At 50.0% G+C, this 19233-nt stretch overlaps 1 protein-coding gene across 2 annotated transcripts in view; it reads right to left on the bottom strand.

Moving 5' to 3' along the window:
* The window catches only part of LOC149339135 (disintegrin and metalloproteinase domain-containing protein 10-like), a 183955-nt gene extending 170111 nt beyond the window's left edge, over positions 1–13844 (bottom strand). Inside the window, exons 1-2 of one of the 2 annotated variants that reach the window (XM_089547960.1) lie at positions 13754–13844; positions 11327–11800 (exon numbers count right to left, since the gene is read on the bottom strand). In XM_089547960.1, the coding sequence (XP_089404086.1) occupies positions 11327–11405 (79 nt within the window). In that variant the 5' untranslated portion in view covers positions 11406–11800; positions 13754–13844. Of the gene's footprint in view, positions 1–11326; positions 11801–12364; positions 12953–13753 lie in introns of those variants that run through there. The other variant, XM_089547959.1, reaches the window with a different exon arrangement.
* Between the last annotated feature and the right edge of the window lie 5389 nt (positions 13845–19233).

Raw genomic sequence — 19233 nt, 5'->3', positions numbered from 1 at the left:
CACCGTCGCGCAGCGCTTGTATCAAAAACGTATCACCAAGGAGCTGTTTAAAAAAAAAAGAAAGAAAAACGAAAGTATCGTCGCCCTGCGCTTTTACAAGCAAGCACCGGCCGTTAGCAACGGCAAGCCGGTCAAAGAACGTTCCAAAAGCAATAAAACATGCATAGTTTCCCACCTAGTCTAGCAACGTTCTTTCGGTGAGTTTCGCAAGCCAGGGGCATACAGCGCGGCCCAAATGTGCCCCGGGAGTGAAGACATGCTTCGGAGGTTGCTCGCGCGGTATAATGGAATTACCGCGGCGTACTTGCGTTATCCTGCAGCTCTGTATTTTCCGGGAACCGACCGACGCGCAGTGTATACTACAGCGGAGAAAAGCGAAAACTTTTGTTCCGCCCTCGACGCACGGGTCACGTCACAAGCAATCGCCGTTGAAGGGGCCGAGAGAAAAGAGAGAGGGAAGAGAGATAGCAAGAGAGAGTCTCGTTATCTGTTCCGCCGCTTCCTGCAGTGAAGTGCCAACGTCAGCGTTTATTATAACAAGGGCGCCCAAGATTTATTAACGCCACCTAAACTGGGCTTCGAAAGTTTGTTGTACCAGCTGCTTTTCAGCTCTTTCGTTAACACTTTGCCGATAATTGATTTCGCAGTGCTGCGGATCTGAAGGTTTCACTTTTCGTCTCGCTTCTAGAAGTGTGGTGCGTCATATCGATCACCCCATTATACGGGCGAACAGTTTCAGCAGTGATGCGTTTACGTAATAGTGCAGACGATAGCCCGAGCGACACTGTTTTCTGAGACAAGAGTGAGTGGTAAGAATTCCTTCACTTGCAGCCGTACACCAGGGTTCACTTGCAGCCGTACACCAGGGTGAAGAAGAGGCAAATATATCAGTGCATCTCCCCCACCCCACCATTGCCACGAAACATTGCATTTTCACAAATTACGCCTTCCTGGGAACGCTGCCTCTCAACCTTTGCGGCAACAGCATAGTCTGTCAAAAGTACAGAGCCCTAGGGCGCTCGCTTCTGTGTGATGCTGTTTGACTCGCTGTCATTAACAGTGTTTCAAATCTTTTGAAGAAGAGAGGAACTCTCGTCCTCACCTCTCCGATAATCAGGACTTCCAAACATACCTTAAGAGCCCCATTAAATGCGTCAAAAACTATCCTCTGGGCTGCTTGCTTTCGACAAAGGCCCTACATCCCAGTGTAATCCTCAGTCGCCAACAGGTGACCTCATGGAGTTCCTGGCTGCGCCATGCCACGAAAGCAGTGCTATCAATCCGCCACACAATCTCAGCCACTGTTAGATTTCTGTAAATGCAACCTGTAGTGTTGTCAGTACGAAAGCTAGCGCCACCTGGACAGACTACCAGAGTGCAAAGAAAAGGACCGGCGCACGCCAAGAGTGTCCCAGAAGTGCACGAAAGGTCTATTCGATTTGGGTACACTTTCTTCAACAGTTCAATGAGTGCAGCACTTTCTCATTCGTTTTGCCAGTGCAGCGTGCACCCGCTGCACTTCCGTCTTCGTTTTGCAAAAGTGCCAGACTAGTGCAGCGCGAGTTCATGACTGGCTAGCACTCGCCGAATTGGAAGTTCAGCTGCAGTGCACCAATATGGCGGAGCCCATGTGCAGGTCGGAGAAGCCAAGAAGATATGACAGTAGTCTCTAAATAAAACAAAGACAGTTCTTTCTTTAAAGCAGGAGGTGAGGAACTGATCATGGCGTCATATTGCATACCTAAGCGGTCAAATCAGGCCACATGGGTAGCTTTTCAGCGCATATTCGTAAATAATCTGTGTGTATACATGCAACGACTTTTTTTTTGTGAAACGACTATTTCTTAGGGCTGGTTCATGGCGACACCCCATTGCGAATTGCTTCTTGAAAATTATTCACGTGGTTCGGGATTTCGGCGCCCGTTGTTGTTGGCGGCACGCAGTTGGCTGTAATTTGGTAGCGACACCAAGACTAGCAGAAAACCAGGCCTGCACTCGACCATTCGTTTTAGAAGCAGCCAGTGCCAATTGTTGCACTTGAACAGACGCTGCAAGCTGGTGGCACTACCACGAAACTTTGCTGAACTAGTGCAGCGAGTGCTGCTAAACAGAAGAGACCTGAAGGCACGCGGCCATTTCGGTCGTAAATAAAACGGTTAACCTTGGTTTCTTAGCCACTTTCAATCTCCCTGAAATCGCGGGTTAATGGGACACTAAGAGCACCTCCATCGAATCATTGTTCTGGACAAAAACTCATTTTCCCTCCCTTTAAGGGTACGTTAACGCATGTCCGGCAAACAAAGACGCATTTGTGGCTAAGAAAATCGAATTTAAAAACTTTCGTGCCACTCGATTCAAACTTGTGAAAAGGACGGGTTCCCACTGATTTAAGGTGTAAGGCAAGCTACATAGCCTCTGGGATCGGCGCTAAAAAGATCGGTGTCGACTCACACATTTTAGTTGCGAAATCGGCCGCTGGGCGGCATCTGTAATCCGCGTTTAGGTCTTTTCTAGCTTATGAAAGATCCGTTTTCGGTGGGAACGATCTCCTTTATGTTAGAATTCCATAGCCTGCTCGCATCACTAGAAGTCAACTTCAATTTCTCCTCAGCGTTCATTCCATAGGTCACCCTCGGTGGGCATAGACAATACGAAATCAAAACGAAAAACTTTCGACAACCGATATGCCGTCCAAAAACCTGCGGCCTCCTTGGTTCGTAGTTAGCACTTGCAACTTCCACATCTGTTTTTAGAATAACAGGACAAACCAGCCCTGGCCGAGTGCACTTACGAACGTTGGCCGCGTTTGTTTGAAAACATTCCGTAACCGTGTTTGACGAACAGCAGGTGCTATTCCCGGCCCATAACCCGTTGGAAGGCTTCGTCTAACGAGGAGAAGGTCATGTTTATGAAACCTCCACATATTTCGCTTCGTTTTTGGCGCAGCAACACGGGTTCAGCGTAAAGTTTGTGGCGTTAAAAGAGCGCGGAAAATAGCCACCGTAAAACCTTGCAGCCCGGTATTTGAGGTGTGCAGCCCGCCTTTCTTGAGTCTCCCTGAAAGAAGGGCTCACGTGCACGGTCCGAAAACAAACTCGGTCACGGCGTGTGCATTCAAGACTCGGGACGAGAGTTTCGGGATTCCGAAAGACTCTCAAAAAGTTTTCCAAGGTTGCAGTGAACGCTCCCAGCGGCGATAAAAGACGAAACAAAGAAGTTCCGGAAACGAAAGTGAAATAAACCAGCCTTGCCCGCGTATATTTGCGCCAACTTTGCGCCTCGCGGCGGTGATCGCGGCGCCGGTGAGCCGTGATATAGAAATCGACCACTATCTGTCTTCGGTAGGCCTATATAGGACCTTTTCGCCTCCGCTTTCTGGCGGATACGAGGTGGAACCGCGAGCTGGGTCATCGACCTGTCCCGGGCACGCCCATAGCTCGATTTGGACGACACAGTGCGCGGGTATCGCTCTTTGTCAGTACACGCTCCCACGCCCTTTTGTGCGGGTTATAGCTGTGGCTGCGTTGTGCGTGCGCGTGATAGTGACAGATAGGATTCAGCTCCACAGATCGGAAACGGTCGGCTTCGCGAATTTACTAAGCTGCATAGACATGAGGCAAGAGCATTAATCGAATTTAGTGTATCGTCGCCCAGCTTCTTCGGCATTGTCGACAATGGTTTAAAGAAGCGCTACCTGCCTGGAGACGTTCATTTGGAATACAGGAGACGTTCATTTGTGCACAACGTTTCCACGACGTTTTGCACAACGTGCGATCGACCATCGCAACATGTCGGTAGATTTGTGTTTTCAGGCTTGAACAAGAAAGATACGTGTATTTGGCGAGATAACTGCTAACACTGATACGGGTATTGCGCAACGTATAGAACTCGGGAGAAAAAACTCCGCAGAGCCTCACCAATCCTTGAGACCACATTCGGGACGAACTGCCTACTCTGCTTTCAAGACCCGATCAATATGCTCCTGCGAAAATGAGAAGCCTCTGTTCCAAAAACGAAACAAAAAAAGGTCGAGAGATGTCGCAAGATGATGGGCTGTGCAACAAGCTGCAATACGTGCATACGCGGTGTTTCGAAAACGTGCGAGAACCTGGTTACCCTTGCCTTTGAATAATGGAGATCTGAGACGCGTTTCGAAAGCGATATGACGGGTCTACTGCCCCGTCACTGTGTATCGCTTCTTAGTTTTCTATTGCATCAGAGAAATTGTAATTTTGTAATTGTCGCCTCTTCCCCAATTCCACCATATTCATGTATGTTACATTTACTTTAGGAAGGAGAATTTCCAATTGTGAACATGTATTTTTTTCCTCTTGTACGAAAAAAAAATGCCGCTGTGACGCTGTTTAGTATAAGAGGGCGCAGCGGCTCTGTCAAGCTGTCTGACATGACAGCTTTCACTGCCGGCCTCCAGTGTCGTGTATCGTTATATGACCAACATGAAGTAATATTATTATTATTATTATTATTATTATTATTATTATTATTATTATTATTATTATTATTATTATTATTATTATTATTATTATTATTATTATATATATACCGACGGCCTGACGGCCTACATGAGAGGAGGCAGCAAAATTCAGAACTGTCATAGGGACCTCTTATTCCCAAAGTGAACGAACAATATGAGGTACGATAGGAGGTGGACATCCCGAAGCAGGTAATACGGTGTAATGTTTTCGTGCGCACTGCGCACAAACATGGCGGCGATGATTCTGACATAAACCGAAACAAGCCGTAGCCTCTTACAAAAAAAAAATCGTTTATGCTTTCCATCGACTATTGTCGATAAAGCCTATAGAATTTCTACAGAAAAATCATATCGAGAAGTCCATAGACAATACAGACCCTACTGACAGTCTATACAATACATAGATTTATGGCCTTATACTTTTAGTAGACTTTTTTCTGTAAAGTCTTTAGGCTACGAATAGATAAAAGGAAATGTCTATATAAAATCTACAGACCATTTTTTACCAAGGACGAATCTTCTGCCGCCCCCTGTCGCGTTTGCCTTCTCTTGGAATCTACTCCGTTACCCTTAAGGACCAGCGGTTTTCTTGCCTTCGCATTACATGCCCTGCCCAAGCCCATTTCTTCCTCTTGATTTCGACTAGGATGTCATTAACCCGCGTTTGTTCCCTCACCCACTCCGCCCGCTTGCGATCTCTTAACGTTACACGTATCATTTTCCTTTCTGTAGCTCGCTGCGTTGTCCTCAACTTACGCGTAACCCGCTTTGTTAGCCTTCACGTTTCTTCCTCAACTGTGAGTACCGGTAAGATACAGCTGTTGTATACTTTTCTATTGAGGGTTATTGGTAAACTGCCATTCATGATCTGAGATAACCTGCCATATGCGCTCCACCCCATTCTTATTCTTCTAGTTATTTCCCTCTCCTGATCCGGATCATCGGTCACTACCTTCCCTAAGTAGACATATTCTCTTACTACTTCCAGTACCTCGTCACCAATTGTGAACTGTTGTTGTCTTGCTAGACTAGCAAGGGAACAGCAGTTCGCAATTGGTAGCGAGGTGCTGGAAGCAAACTATCAAGCCTAAATCAAAATTGTCATCGGCATTAGTAGCTGGTCAGTTGAAAGAGAGCAGAGAAACTTAGTGCGACTCACATTCACATTACTGTCGTGTCTATATGCTTGAAGGAATGCACGGAAATATTGTTTCACTTTACTGCACACGGTACGCTGGTACAGTTCTGAGCCTATTCGTGCTGGTAAGAAGTTGATAGCAATACTTCTCCGCGTGAAAAAAAAAAAAAAAAACGATGAAGCAGCAGGGACGCACGCCGCATTGTGGGGCGCTGGACTGACTTGAACCATTCGAGGTTCTTTAAAGAGTTCCAAAATCTGCGCACACGAGCGACTTTGCATTTTGCCTTCATCAAAATGCGCATTCCGCGATCGGTATTCGAATTCCCCTTAGCAACTGAGCCACAGCACCAAGTCCCGACAGAACTTTGACACAAAGTTGAGCATGCAACACCATCCTGTAGCGCGTAAGCAACTACCGCACGCACGCACCACCTAAAAAAAAAAAAAAAAAAAGGAGCTAATGCTCCTTTCATGACCGGAATGGCGCGACTGTCTTAAACGGCCGCTTCCATTTATCTTCCATTGCGGCGTTCGGCGGACGAAATGCAACGCATGCATCCGGCGCACCAAGCTGATTCCGAGAGCCACGCCATGTACAGTCGAGGGAGCCAAGAAACAAAACAAAAATGGACAAAAGAAATGCGCCGCTTCTCTCCGGGTCAAACTGCAGCCGTCCTCCTCGTCTGTCCGACGTCGTCTGCATCTCAGCCGGCACAGCAACGTGCGCGTCACAGTACGCGACGGAACGCAAACGCCGGACGTCGGATGCTGGCAGTCGGGAAGGAGGGAGGTAAGGGGGGGGGGGGGGGGGGATCATTTATGCAGCGCGGTCGTCCCTAATAACCTATCCGCGCGCTCTTCCGTCCGGGCGTCCATCCCGCCGTCCGAGGGATAATCATGGCGGACACAAAAACGCACTCGGACGTCCCCGCTTCGCACGTGTCCAGAAGGCGAGGGTCACTAACGAGCGCTCTAACGAGCGACTCGAACGGGACGCGAGCCGCCGGGAAGAAAGAAAAAAAATACAAACGCAAGTAGCTTATGCGATTTGTCGATCGATGTGCTATATCTCCCAGACTTCTTGTTCAGCATGCACCCGCCTGTCTTTGCGCGATGGCGATGCAAGCCAAAGCGTATTGCGAGCCTTTGTCCCAGCTTCGGTTCTAAGCTGGCTCGCCCGCTCGCAAGCCCGGGGCCAAAGTTGCGTTTGTGCGTGGTGCCTGCTTGTCATGGTAAAGCACACAATCCGCAAGCGCTAAGCCGATCATAGAAGCGACTGCTGCTTTTTTTTTTGTATGCCTGAATTCTATGTCACGTTCCCCTAACTCCGTTTAGCTCGACATCCTGCTGCTCCATACAAAGCGAGTAGGAAAGTTTAGTAAGTTTATCTAATTTCATCTTCGGAAGACCGGCGCGTCTCGTCATGTTGTGCTGTGTCATAACCGAGCAATTAACTTTGTCTGGACTGCAAGTAGTTTGGAAAACAGAAATTAGTTGGCACTCACCCAGCTTCCCCCTGGTATACTTAGCCATGCGAGAGTGGCTACACGTGCGGCAGAGCTCAGTGAACCAGGTCCAAGGGGCTTATACGTTTAAAACACAGCTCACACAAAGGGACCCACAACGCTCTCAAGATCAGAAGGTGTTTCTATACCGCACCACGTTACGCATAAAGCTTACTACAGGCATGGGCGTCCGGAGGGGGGGGCAAGGGGGGGCGGCTGCACCCCCCTGGAAAATCACTCACTCGAACCGTGAGTGATGGCCGCACGCCAGGGGCGGTGGTGCGCTCAGCCAAAAGGGTAAAAGCAGCCCCGCTTCGACGCTTGGTCACATCTGCGAAATGCCGCGTCCGGGCGCGCGTCGTTCCGCCGTTTTCAAACCACGCCACCGCCAGCTCTGCTGAAGGACGACCTGTTGCAGACATGCAGCGGCACCGGCGAGCATGTGCTTCGAGCCGTCTTGAGATGGGTGTCTGTTTCTTTGATCTCTAGAGAGATAGCGACACGGAGGCAGACAGTGCACAGGGCACAGGTCGCTCGCTAGGATACGTTCGTACGCCGGCCACCGATGAATTCTTGAGGGGGGAAGGACAAATCAGCCGTGTCCACCCCCGCTTTGTCGGGCTGCTCAGGGGCAAGCGGGCGACGAGTTGGCGCCGCCGCCGCGCGCTGTCTCCTCCGATCCACGGGAGAGCTCGGTGCGGTAGAAGCGCCGCTTTCAGAACCTTCGGCAAAGGGGATTAGCTGCTTTTGTTCACGGCGACGCAGTCTCCAGAGGCGCCCCCACACCAGCGTTCCTTGCGTCTTCTCCGAAAACCAGCGCCTTTGGTCAACGCAGCCCGATGGCGCCTGCCTGGCTCGCCTGTCACCTCTGGCTGGGCCTCAAATCACAACAGCGCCCATGTACTGTGCGTGTCAGTGCATGGTAAAGAGACCCAGGTGGTCGACATTATCCGAAACTCTGTACTACTCCGTCCCTCATAGCCTGAGTCGTTTTGGGGCTCTGAACCCCATAAAAGCACAAAAACAAATTTTCCGGCCGAATTAGTTGCGGGTGTCCCTTCCCCTCGGAAGTCGCGCGGCGTTCCTTACACCCCAAAAGTGCGCATTCGTGGATATTGTGGCAAGTAAGCCCTTGCACGTGTGCGCGCCTCTGTGTTTGTGCTTCGGTGTTTTTAGTGGCGGGTTGTCAACGAAGGTGAGAACAACCAAGACAGCGGACGAGAAAACGACGAGCGGCGAGCAGTGTGTGTGCGGTTGCTCGACTGTGCGGATGCGCGAGCAAGATGGAGCGAAGTGTATGAAGCTGCGAGCGTGCATTTATCTTGTAAATAAGTTTTCGTTGTATATATAGTCATCTTTTGTTTTCAACGTACTCGTTCAACCATTTTTCCAATCAATATATATGATGACTGTGCACTGAGAGCGTGTAATGAAGCACAGAAATGAATTTATCACCCGTGTAACTACGCAATTCGCCCAGAAAAATCCGAGGCGCCTACAGTTGCTGTTCAAGGAAGACTGACTGAGTGACTGTAGTTGCGTGTTTGTGAACATATTGCGCTGTGTGCTGGTCATCAATTCGGGTGAGTCGAGAACCCGTTTGCAGTAAGACTGAGCACTTCGAGTACTGATAGTATCTTTTTGCATTTTTATTAATTTTAATTGTTTCTTTGTTGATAAACTCCAATGTATCTCTACAATCCGCGCTTTAATTTGCTGCTTGTAATTTTCTTTCATGTGTGTATTTTACTTATTTTTTATTTATATATAAATAAATAAATTTACTCCGCAAATAGTGCCTTTTCGCTACGAATATACCCCCCCCCCTCCGGCGCCAACAACCAATGGGCCCCCCCCTGCAAAAAATTCTGCGGACGCCCTTGACTACAGGTACGGACCATCGGACAAGCTGAACTCAACATGACTCTCACCCCTCACTGGCAGTATAATATGAAACAGCGACGCTCCCCGCATTATCCGAACTCGCCTGAAACACATGCCAGAGCGGAACAAATGCATGAGCATTATTTTAACGGGGAGTTGTTTATGAACGCAGTTTTTTATTTCCCATATCGTAAGAGTGCACGATAACTATCAACGTACCCGCAAATCCTTCTCGGGACGCTCGTATAGTTTTCTGCTGCTTTTTGTCCAAAACGCACCCCATCAGTTATTCATGTAAATCTTGCGCAACGCTATGCGAGCGCGGAACAAACTTTAAAAGCAAGGTTTCGCAACACATCTGAAGGTTAGACCATTACCATCAGTGTGCTCATAACCCTGTCTTACAATATAATATATACGGTTGCCTCACAATTAAAAGTGATGTCATCAAAAGCTGAACTTGCATTTCTCTGCCGCATTGCCTTCCCTTTTTGGCCCTAACCCCATCACCGCTGACAGGACTATACCTGTTCAGCTGCGACCTGGATCTCCAGAAACTGTCACCTCCTTCATCTCTTAACGCGGATCTTAGAGGGCCATAAAAGTTTTGAATGTCGCAATGAAACTAACGCAGCAAGACACATAGACAGAAAGAGAGGCGCTCTTTCTGTCTCTGTGCCTTCCTGTGTTTGTTCCATTGCGCCATTAAAAAATTTCATCATGAATCAACTAGCCCAACAGCAAGTACTTCTGCAATGCATTTCTTAGGGGATTGCCGTTGAAATAAATGTCTCTCTCTCTCTCCCATTACGGAGTTATAATTTCCCGTTGCCCTCCGAGTATGTCGTATACGTTGATCGCATGCCGTGTAGTCATCAACGACTGCCATCAGCCGTCTGCGTGACACGTACAGTGAACGTGTGAAGACCATGCTGCGGCGTGCGCTTGATAGCCGTGTGAGCAATTATTCCACGTAGTTTACAGACAAAAAGAGTTTCCATTCCCACAAATATCAAAACGAACTAACAAGGAAAAAAATGTTTAGCTGCCCTTCAGCGCATAAATTTTGCCCTCGCAACAGGCTGGCTTAGCGAACAGAGTGACGGAGAAAATGTGTGCATTTTCACACCCCAACATCACCGCGTCCCCGCAGTCACTGAACCCTCAGTAAGTACTTTGAGAATCGACCGCGCAGCCGTGTTACAGACGTTATGGCAGTGCGAACAATAAAGTTCGAAGCTGCGTCTTGTCCTCGCACAATAACGTGTCATCTTTGTGCTAAGCCATGCTTATAAAAGAAGCAAGTCTTCCGGATCGAATTTGCTAACTTGGGCCTTTCCATACGCCGTATACGTACTCGGCGCTTTTTGCATCGAGAATGAATCATAGGAAAGTCCCACCAGCGCTTTGACAACGAGTACCTCACGTCTAATCATTTTTCAGAAGGGCTGAAGGCCCTTAAAGCTCCCACTTGTGACATGGCGTCATCTCTGGGACATGCACGTGAAGCCTACTTCATTGTCTTCTCTTCGTCGCAGCGTTCAAGGCGGCTAAGAGCGCTAGATTCGGTGCCTTGAGTGACAATGTGCATAAGCGGCTGCCGCATAGTAGTACGAATCGCTTGAAGCCAAGTCGCGAGGCTATCGTCACAATGTCCACAGCGCGTTCAGTGCTGCGGACGAACGCTCTCTCTACCACTGGACTGCGACTGCCCTCGACCATGCCTTGGGACCCGGGCGAACTCACAGCGAGGTGTTTCCCACTGGAAAGAAGCGTCGAAGGCAGCGAGTGACAACCAAGAACGTCGAGACAGCTCGTGCTACACCGCGAATATGAAGGCCCCAGCGTCCCGGCGATGAAGACAAAGGAAAGGGAGAGTGTACACACTGAAATTATAATTGCGACTTCAGAGCCATGTGGAGGTGGTGAAGCTTTGTGTCCTTTCCTCACAGTTTTCCTCATCGCGGTGATGCGTTGAACATCCTGCATAATAGGTGGTGCCTTCATCTGAAATAGCTGTGGTCAAGATCATAATTCATTTTCGTGTCTCTGTCATCTTGGTGCTGCTGAAAATTGATAATGACCTAGTCCTACACGTAATCCCATTTAAGATGCCTGCAGATATGTCGCCGCATTTCACTCCCTTAGTCGCCCAGGAACCGGCAATAGTACCTCAGCCCTGAACAGCCGCAGTACGCTCACCAGCCACAGCACGCACCGTAGGCGGCGGGCCGTTGCAGGTGAGGCATGAGTAGACATGCGCGGGCGAGGGCTTCCCGGAGAAGAGGGCTGCAGACTCACCAGAGCAGACTGGACACGAGCCGAGGAGGCAGACGAGCACTGCGCCGCTGAGCAGGAGCCTCCCCGGAAAGCGGCGCATGGTCCGCCGCTCAGCGCATCGCCGCCGCCAGGAGTCCGCACGCGCGCCGGCAGCCGACGGACCGGAGGTCCGGGGCGCGAGTCCCACCTGGGACGGCGGTGCAGTGTCGGCACATCTTCGCAGACCCCTCACCGCCGCCGGCGAGGTGCCATCCCCTCGCGGCACCAGTCCGCTCGCTGTCTGCGGCGACGGCACACTGCAGAGGTCGCCTTGTGGGGCGGTGCTCCGACCGCCCGATGACCACAGAAGGGGCACGGCAGGCGTTCCGCCGCCACAAGGCGTTCCGTCGCTACGTTCACGGTCGTGGCTGGTGGACGGGGCCCCGACGCTTCGTTTCACAGCGACGGTGGAACTTCGATGGCAGGAGGGGAAATCCGGAACGCAGAGTAGCGTGTCTGCAACCAAGGAATGAAGAAAAACGACCGCGAACTGGGCTCGTGTCGTCCCCAAATTCTGCCAACGAGAAGTGAGTGACCTAGAAAGTAGCTATTCAGACTGTAGCTTTTTAGTATTTATGTAATGACAAAAAAAAATACGGCGAGTGTCTACAAGTCAAGAGCAAGGACACTGTGATCGGAAGCTCTCACATAAAGTAAGCCAGTATATGCGGACAAGTGCCATCATATGACGGTAAGTAACGTTAGTAAACTACACCACTGGATATGAAAACCAGCGCGAACTCCACATCCGTTCACCTGCAGCAGACAGCAATGCCTTAACCTTCGCGACATAAGCAGCGCAATGGTCGGATGCACTGAACCCGGCTGCGCACAGATATGGTCTTCAGTGGAAGGGCCAAAGCACAGTGGAGTGCTATAACCATTCATAATGAACAAAGGCAAGCGAGTCTGATTAATGAACACAAATGATGAGCTGAAAACTCCACAACTTACTGCAAGACAAACGTGCTACTACATCACAGCCTGTTGCACTGCTGTGTAAAATCAAATGACACTAACCAGGTGAAAGTATATCTCCCTCGCCGTGTGCTGGGAAAACCCAGGCAGCAATTTACGCACTACGGCCACCGGAGAAGCACTAATATCCAAATCGAAACCGAGCACGCACAAAAACCGTCTCACAAATCTTCACCGACGCTGCTGCTCGGGGCTACGATGCCGGGCGTCCGCGGTCGCCACCGCGAGAGTCCAAAATGGGGGCCGGAGTAGAGCGGAGGAGCTGGCTGTCAGCTGGCTGGCCGAACGACATCTGGCGAGGCCACTGGAAGGGTCCGCGGGGCGGCGAGAGCCGTGAGCGCTACCAGCTGTGATCCCAGAGCTGGTGCCGCGGTCTCTAAGATGCGACGAATGACATCCGCGCTACCGGGGCGCTCCAAACAGCGGCGGGTTGTGTGCAGTTAAAGGCCGTTCTGGGCAACACAGCGCGGCGCGAGTGCTGTCTGTGAAGATCGACAGTCAGATGTGAAACCGTTCTATCGAACGGACCGTGCCCAATGCGGCGCGGAGGGATGGAGCCACCCACCACCGCTACTTCCACCACCTGCGCGCGACGCGCCCGGCGCTCGATCCGCGGCCCGAAAGCGACGCGATGCTTTTTCGCCGCTCTCTCCAGCGGCGGCGCCGATAGTCGAACGGCTTGGAAAACCGTGCGCGATCAGCGTTCGCTTTTTATCTGTTGCCCCCAGCAAGGCCCAAGCTCGGCCAGCCCAGAACCCCTCCACGGTGGAACCGGGCGCCGAAGGAGCGAGATGCGAGCGCCTCTGTTTTCCCTCCCGTTCCGTCCTCCTCTGCCCCCTTTTCTTTTTTTCCTTTCACTCACTCTCTCATATACAGCCACTGCCGAATGTGCGGGGGCTCGCGAAAGGGCGCCCGTGCTCATCGCTCCGCTGGGTTCGTAAACTAAAGACCTTCGAGATTCCCGTCGCGACAACCACCGTACCTAACGACATTCATCATGACTGGCGTTAGTCCGGAATTCTCACCAAAGCTCCCAGCAGCGTGCGAGCGTACGCAGCTGTGGCTTCACCGCGCGCGAGCGAGTTACGGGTGAAGGCATGCTTCGGCGTGTGGCCTTGTGGTAAACATGGACACAGGTACTCGTGCTGTACTGGTCTAAAACACCCGATTACAGCAGAGGGAGACGTCAGGCCCGCTGCTTTCGTTTCCCAGTGACCGCAAAGAGCGAAGACCCTCACAAAGATGCGTGGGGCTCGGAAAAGCCCAGTGGGGGATGTGTTGATACACCTGCTTTGCGTTTTCCCTCAAGGCACTTTCGGAAACGGCCGGGACGGGCGCCGACAGCGGGCACGCCTGCTCTCAAGATAAACAAGAGCCCACTATGGATGCAGAAGCGTCCTGCCGCTCACAGAGACGGTTCCGAGCTCTTACCATGGAAGAGTTCCTCCTGCGGGGATGTTTCCTTGCAAGACACGGGCGGTTAGCGACAGCAGCTCCCGAGGAGGACGCAAGCAGAGGAAAATGAAGCGGAGGAGGCGGAGCAGCTACTTCGTTGGCACAACGACAGATGTCGCTAGTTGTCTAGAAACCGCGCTCTCGTCAGTTCGCGCGAGAGGGCACGAGAGCGACGCACAAAAAAAAAAACGCGACGGTAGCGAAGGCGGGGCTTTCGGAGGAGGGAAAATCGACGCCAGCAGCCTACATTGAACACGTTGTAGTCGCACCGGTGACAATGTTGTGAGTGCAGTGTTGGCGCTGTGGAATGCTTGCGGCCACATTCTTCGCATGCCCCACATCTACGTCGAGCCTTTTGGCAATGTGAGTGCGAGCAGGCCTCCGGGCGGTTGTGTCGTTCTCTTTCAGAAAAGATTGCGGGCCTCTGTAGCGTGTCTGACAGCAGCGCGCCAAGTACGCTGTCATTCGATTCGAAGCGCTCTGCTGTCATTGCGTCTGTTCTTTCTGCTATTTCGTATGTTCTGGTAGCCCCCGGAGAAATGCGAATATGATGAGTGTTCTCATCCGTTGCATATTAAATGTCTTTCAAACTGATCTTCCTAAACAGCTTCCGTTGTTTTCCATCTAAACTTCGAACCCACTCGCGGACCTGCGCGATATATCGATTCGCTCCTCGAAGCGCGAACGGTGAGGAAAATCTACGCTGTGAGATTCCAACGCTCGCATGATAAAACACGCAGCAGACAGGACATTTGGTTGAGCGCACGCTGCGTACTCGGCCAACGCGCTTTGGGCAGTGGAACCGACAGACTATCCAAGTAAGTGCGCTGTAAAGAAGAAAAAGGTGCGATATCACATGCTGCGGATATTGCGCAAGAAAGAAGATAGGCACGAAATGTCGTGAATATGCGGGAAGAAAAGTGAGATACCGAAAGCGACATTTGTGCAGCCAAAGGTATCCTTATCAGCAGAAGAAAACGTTGATCCGCCGAACTCCCGTCACCACTGTTTCTTATGCCTGGAAGCAAGCATGAAGCATGGCTGTTTTGCTGCACCCTTGTTGGCTCTTCGCTCTCTGATCAACGTGCTTCATTATGGGTGTGTCCTGTCAAGGAGAATTCTGCATGTAGTTTGCGTTAAATATATTTTATTCGCTATTAGGTCACTGCCTACAAGGGCGCTTCACCTGCACATGGATAACGCGATCAAAGTTTCGCTTTGCGGAGCCGTGAGCAGAGTATGGCCTCCGAGATCCACAACTTGACAGTCAGGAAGTATGTTTCTCTGTGAGTCAGGTCCTCTGTCATATTTCGGTAGGTTTTCGCAGTGACCCATACGGCTCACCAGTCGAAACCAACTGCACGCCAGAACTCGGTTCCAAAGCGCGGCCTTTTCACAGGCTTCCGTAATCTAAATCTTGTATCGCATTTTTCAGCAGTCTTTATCTACAGGTGAACTTCTGTTTGATTGGAAAATAGGCAAAGTCATCCCCGTGTTCAAATCTGGAGGCAGAAGTAACATCAGTAACTACCGGCCCATATCTTTAACCAGTATTGCATGTAAGCTTCTAGAACATATCATTGCTTCAAATGTTGCGCAGCATCTCGAGCAAAACCGATTTTTTTACCCTCGTTAGTACGGTTTTAGAAAAGGGCTGTCGTGCGATACACAACTCATGAAATTTACGCACGAAGTTCTGTCTAACATGAATGATAACCAACAGACTGATTGTATTTTCATCGACTTTTCTAAGGCATTTGATCGGGTAGCACATTGTCGTTTAATTGCCAAATTTTCTGCTTTAAATATCGACTCATTAACGCTATCATGGATTAGAAATTTCTTATCATTTCGCAAACAATTTACCAGTACAAATAATTGCTCATCCTCTCTCTCTGAAGTATCGTCCGGTGTTCCCCAGGGCAGTGTGTCCTGGGCCCGTTACTATTTTTAATATATGTTAATGATCTGCCTACCGACATTACCTCTAACATCCGTTTGTTTGCTGACGACTGTATTATCTACTGCGAAATTTCTAATCCAACCGATCATATCGCTTTACAGAAAGATCTAGACCATATAACAAACTGGTGTTCCATGTGGCTAATGCCGGTCAACACTGATAAGTGTAAATTAATGACTTTCAGCCGTACACTTTCAAACTCTTCTTTCACCTACTCGCTCAGCAGTAATCATGTGACAACAGCGTCCTCATATAAATATCTCGGCATTCACCTAAATCAAAACCTTTCCTGGTCGACACACATTAATAAAATTACAGCTAAGGCTTCACGAACCCTTGGATACTTAAAGCGTAATCTCCATGGTGCACCATCTGACACTCGAAAACTAGCCTACCAGACATTTGTCCGCCCACAACTAGAATTTGCATCACCCATCTGGTCACCTCACCAAGCGTATCTGACACGCAATCTCGAATCTATACAGAACCGTGCTGCACGCTTCATCGCTCGCGATTATAACCGTCATTCCAGCGTCACTAAGATCAAGTTATCGTTATCACTTGAGTCTTTAGAATCATGTCGTACACTAGCACTTCTTTGCTTATTTCATAAAATGGTTTTCAGTCTTCACAGTCACACATTACCTTTGTCACGGCCCTGTCGCACATCTCATCGCCTCCATAATCATAGCAGCTTTACGCGTATTTTTGGTCTTACAAAAGCATTCAACATGTCTGCTCTCCCACGCGCCATAAACCATTGGAACAGCCTTCCTGACGATGCTACTAATACCAGAAATCCTGCTACGTTTCGTGATAAGATAACCGCAATCCTCGCCTAGTGTCTCAGTTCTCTATGTTCTTGCGAAAAGTCTATTTTATTGCTGCTTAGTGTGAACTAACTTGAGCACTTTTTAGCATCACTGTCAAATCGTGTTCCATTTCCATGTTGCCACATTTTGAAACCGATCTAATTATTGTGTATTGTATTACTTTAATCGTATTCTACTCAGTGCCTCTTGCTAACTATTGTATACGTTTCTCTTCAGTCGTTGTTTTTTTTTTGTTTGCGCTGTTCTCTAACTTCTATGTATACTGACCCACTAACACAATGCTCCAATGTAAAGGAGCCTGTGAGTAACTTGAATAAATAAATCGTTCACCGTTGTGCAACATGAACGCCATTGATAAGGATAAGAAACGTTAAGAGCCAAAAAAGTGCGTCTAACCTCCGCAGATGGCGCTGCGTTATGCCGGCGTCATGGGTGATTGAAAGACTGGTGAATTCCAAGATACCTTAAGCCCGTGAAAGACGTTTGAGAAGAAAATAAATTTGAAAATCAGTCTCGTAGAGCCGCCGCCGCCCCGTTTCAAAGATACGCTCTTTCCATCCAGCACTCTCATTCGACATCAGTAAAGCGAGCGAGCTGGTGTAAGTTGATCTGCTTGGCCAGCACAAGTCTCAAACATATAGTACACAGACAACCAAGTTCGCTGCATATCACCTGTGTCTAAAGTACTACGCCAATTTTTGCATTGTGCTACAGAATGCTGTGTGGGCAACACTTCCTGCAATACCACAAGAAGCTGTTCTTTGGCTAAAGGCTGCGCAAAATCTTTGACTGCATGCCGAAAGTTCTTGAGCTTTCTCGCGCTGAAAACCTATGGCAAGAGCAAGCACGTAGCCAGGATTTTTTTTTTTCGCGAGGTGGCCAAAGTAGTTCCTTGTACCCTGTAAAAAAAAGGAGGGGGGGATGCTGAGCAGCACGTACCAACAAGTGCACTGCCGAAGGAATTCTGGAGGGTGCCATGGGTACGAGCCTAACAATGCACTGAAAGGGCCCTGCCGACCGGTGTAAGAACCATACCCATTACATTGTCTTGCCATGCACTGTACCTTGCCTTCAGTGACCTGCTTACCAATTCGCTCCGGTGATGTCTTTACTCGAACATTGACGTCCGCGCGTAATACTAGTTGTGCAAACAAATTTGCGGCCGTTTCAGGTTAGGTACAAATTCCTGACAGTAAGCTCATCTCTCCACGTTACATCTGTCTTGCGAACTCCATGGCCCAACCTGAAACAGAGAAACCTGGCACGTAGAAAGTGCGCTACATGAGCCTCATGTCACAAAGGGCTTACGGATGAATTAGCGGCTTATGTTCAGGTTTATGAAGGCTTCTGTCAAGCCTGTCACGGTGCATTGGACGCTCAGCGCACCTCAGTGAGGTGAGAACGCGCCGTGAAGTTGACAGTGTTCCTTCATCGAATATTTCCGCGTTCCTCTGCTCGGCACTGCGAATACTGTCTAGGTCGGACCAATCCTAAAAAAATACCAATAGACAGTGCATATTGTCTACTGGCTTTGGGGGGGGGGGGGGGGGGGGCTGCTGTGTAAGGTAAGTGGCACGAAGAAGGAAGGCCGTGCCGAGTTTAAGGCCCTAATCTCAAGGACCAATGCGCACCTTGAGGAAAGCGAAACCCTCTTTTCTTTCTTTTCTGACTCCTGTTAGGGCCTGTTGTGTTTCTACCCCCCCCCCCTTTAACTCCCTTTGTGTTATTTATTCACAAAGGAAAATTGGGTCACTGACCAAGTCAAGAAATGAAAAATGACGGTTCTCTTTGTGTGTTCCCGTCACACCTGTGTCCACTTCGGACCACGTGGGCCCGATCAAGCCGCTACCGTGAACAATCGCCAAGGTCGACAACCTCGCGACGACCATGGGAAGTGAGAAGCTTGGAATGCCCCTCCGAGCCTCAGCGGATTAGTGTGGCAGGGATGTCAAAGGCCATTGTCAGCCAAAACCCCAGCGAAATTCCTTGAACGGAGTGCAGCGGCGACGAAGGCAGGCGAGGCCCAGGAGCTATTGTCCGAGCAACCACCATGAATGCGGAGGCGACCTGGCGGCGCCGTCACGCTGGCGGATAATTGAAGAATTCTGTGTCCCCGACTCGCGTTCTGGGCAATCGGCGGGGAGGCAAGTTCATTCCCCTGCTGAAAGACTTCAGGAGATTCCTTTCCCCGCGGGGCTGGATGAGTCAGCAATCTTCCCCTCTCTTCGACCCAGCTGCGACAGAGTGGACAAGCTCGCACCTGCCCAGCCGTGGGCGGTAACAAGGAGGTCCCCTTCGGTCCATCCGATTGGACAGTGCTCGTCGACCATTTTTCCCCAGCCAGGGATCTGGGGAAACCGGACGATATTTAACTCGGCCGTGAGTGTGGCCGAGAGAAGCCTGCTAGCTCCAGTCGACTTCGGTTGACGAAGACGTTGCCCTTCCACTGAGAGCCATTCTCAGTCCCGCTCTATGTAATTAATGTAAATATGTGATTACAGTGTTTTCCCTTCACTTCCCCTACTCCCCGTCTCCGGCCCACGTTTCCTTCCTCCTTCGGCAATGCGGCGGTGATCCTGGACCCGATGCCTGGTGGGACACGCTTCTAGCATCGACAAATATATCAACTGGTGGCAGCGGTGGGATCTTCCACGCTTGGT

This window comes from Amblyomma mixtum, chromosome 6, assembly GCF_055824585.1.
Source record: "Amblyomma mixtum isolate Tamu chromosome 6, ASM5582458v1, whole genome shotgun sequence".
Taxonomy (NCBI): Eukaryota; Metazoa; Arthropoda; class Arachnida; order Ixodida; family Ixodidae; genus Amblyomma; species Amblyomma mixtum.
Note: the sequence above shows the minus strand (reverse complement) of the source record. Positions and strands in the feature narration are given on the sequence as shown.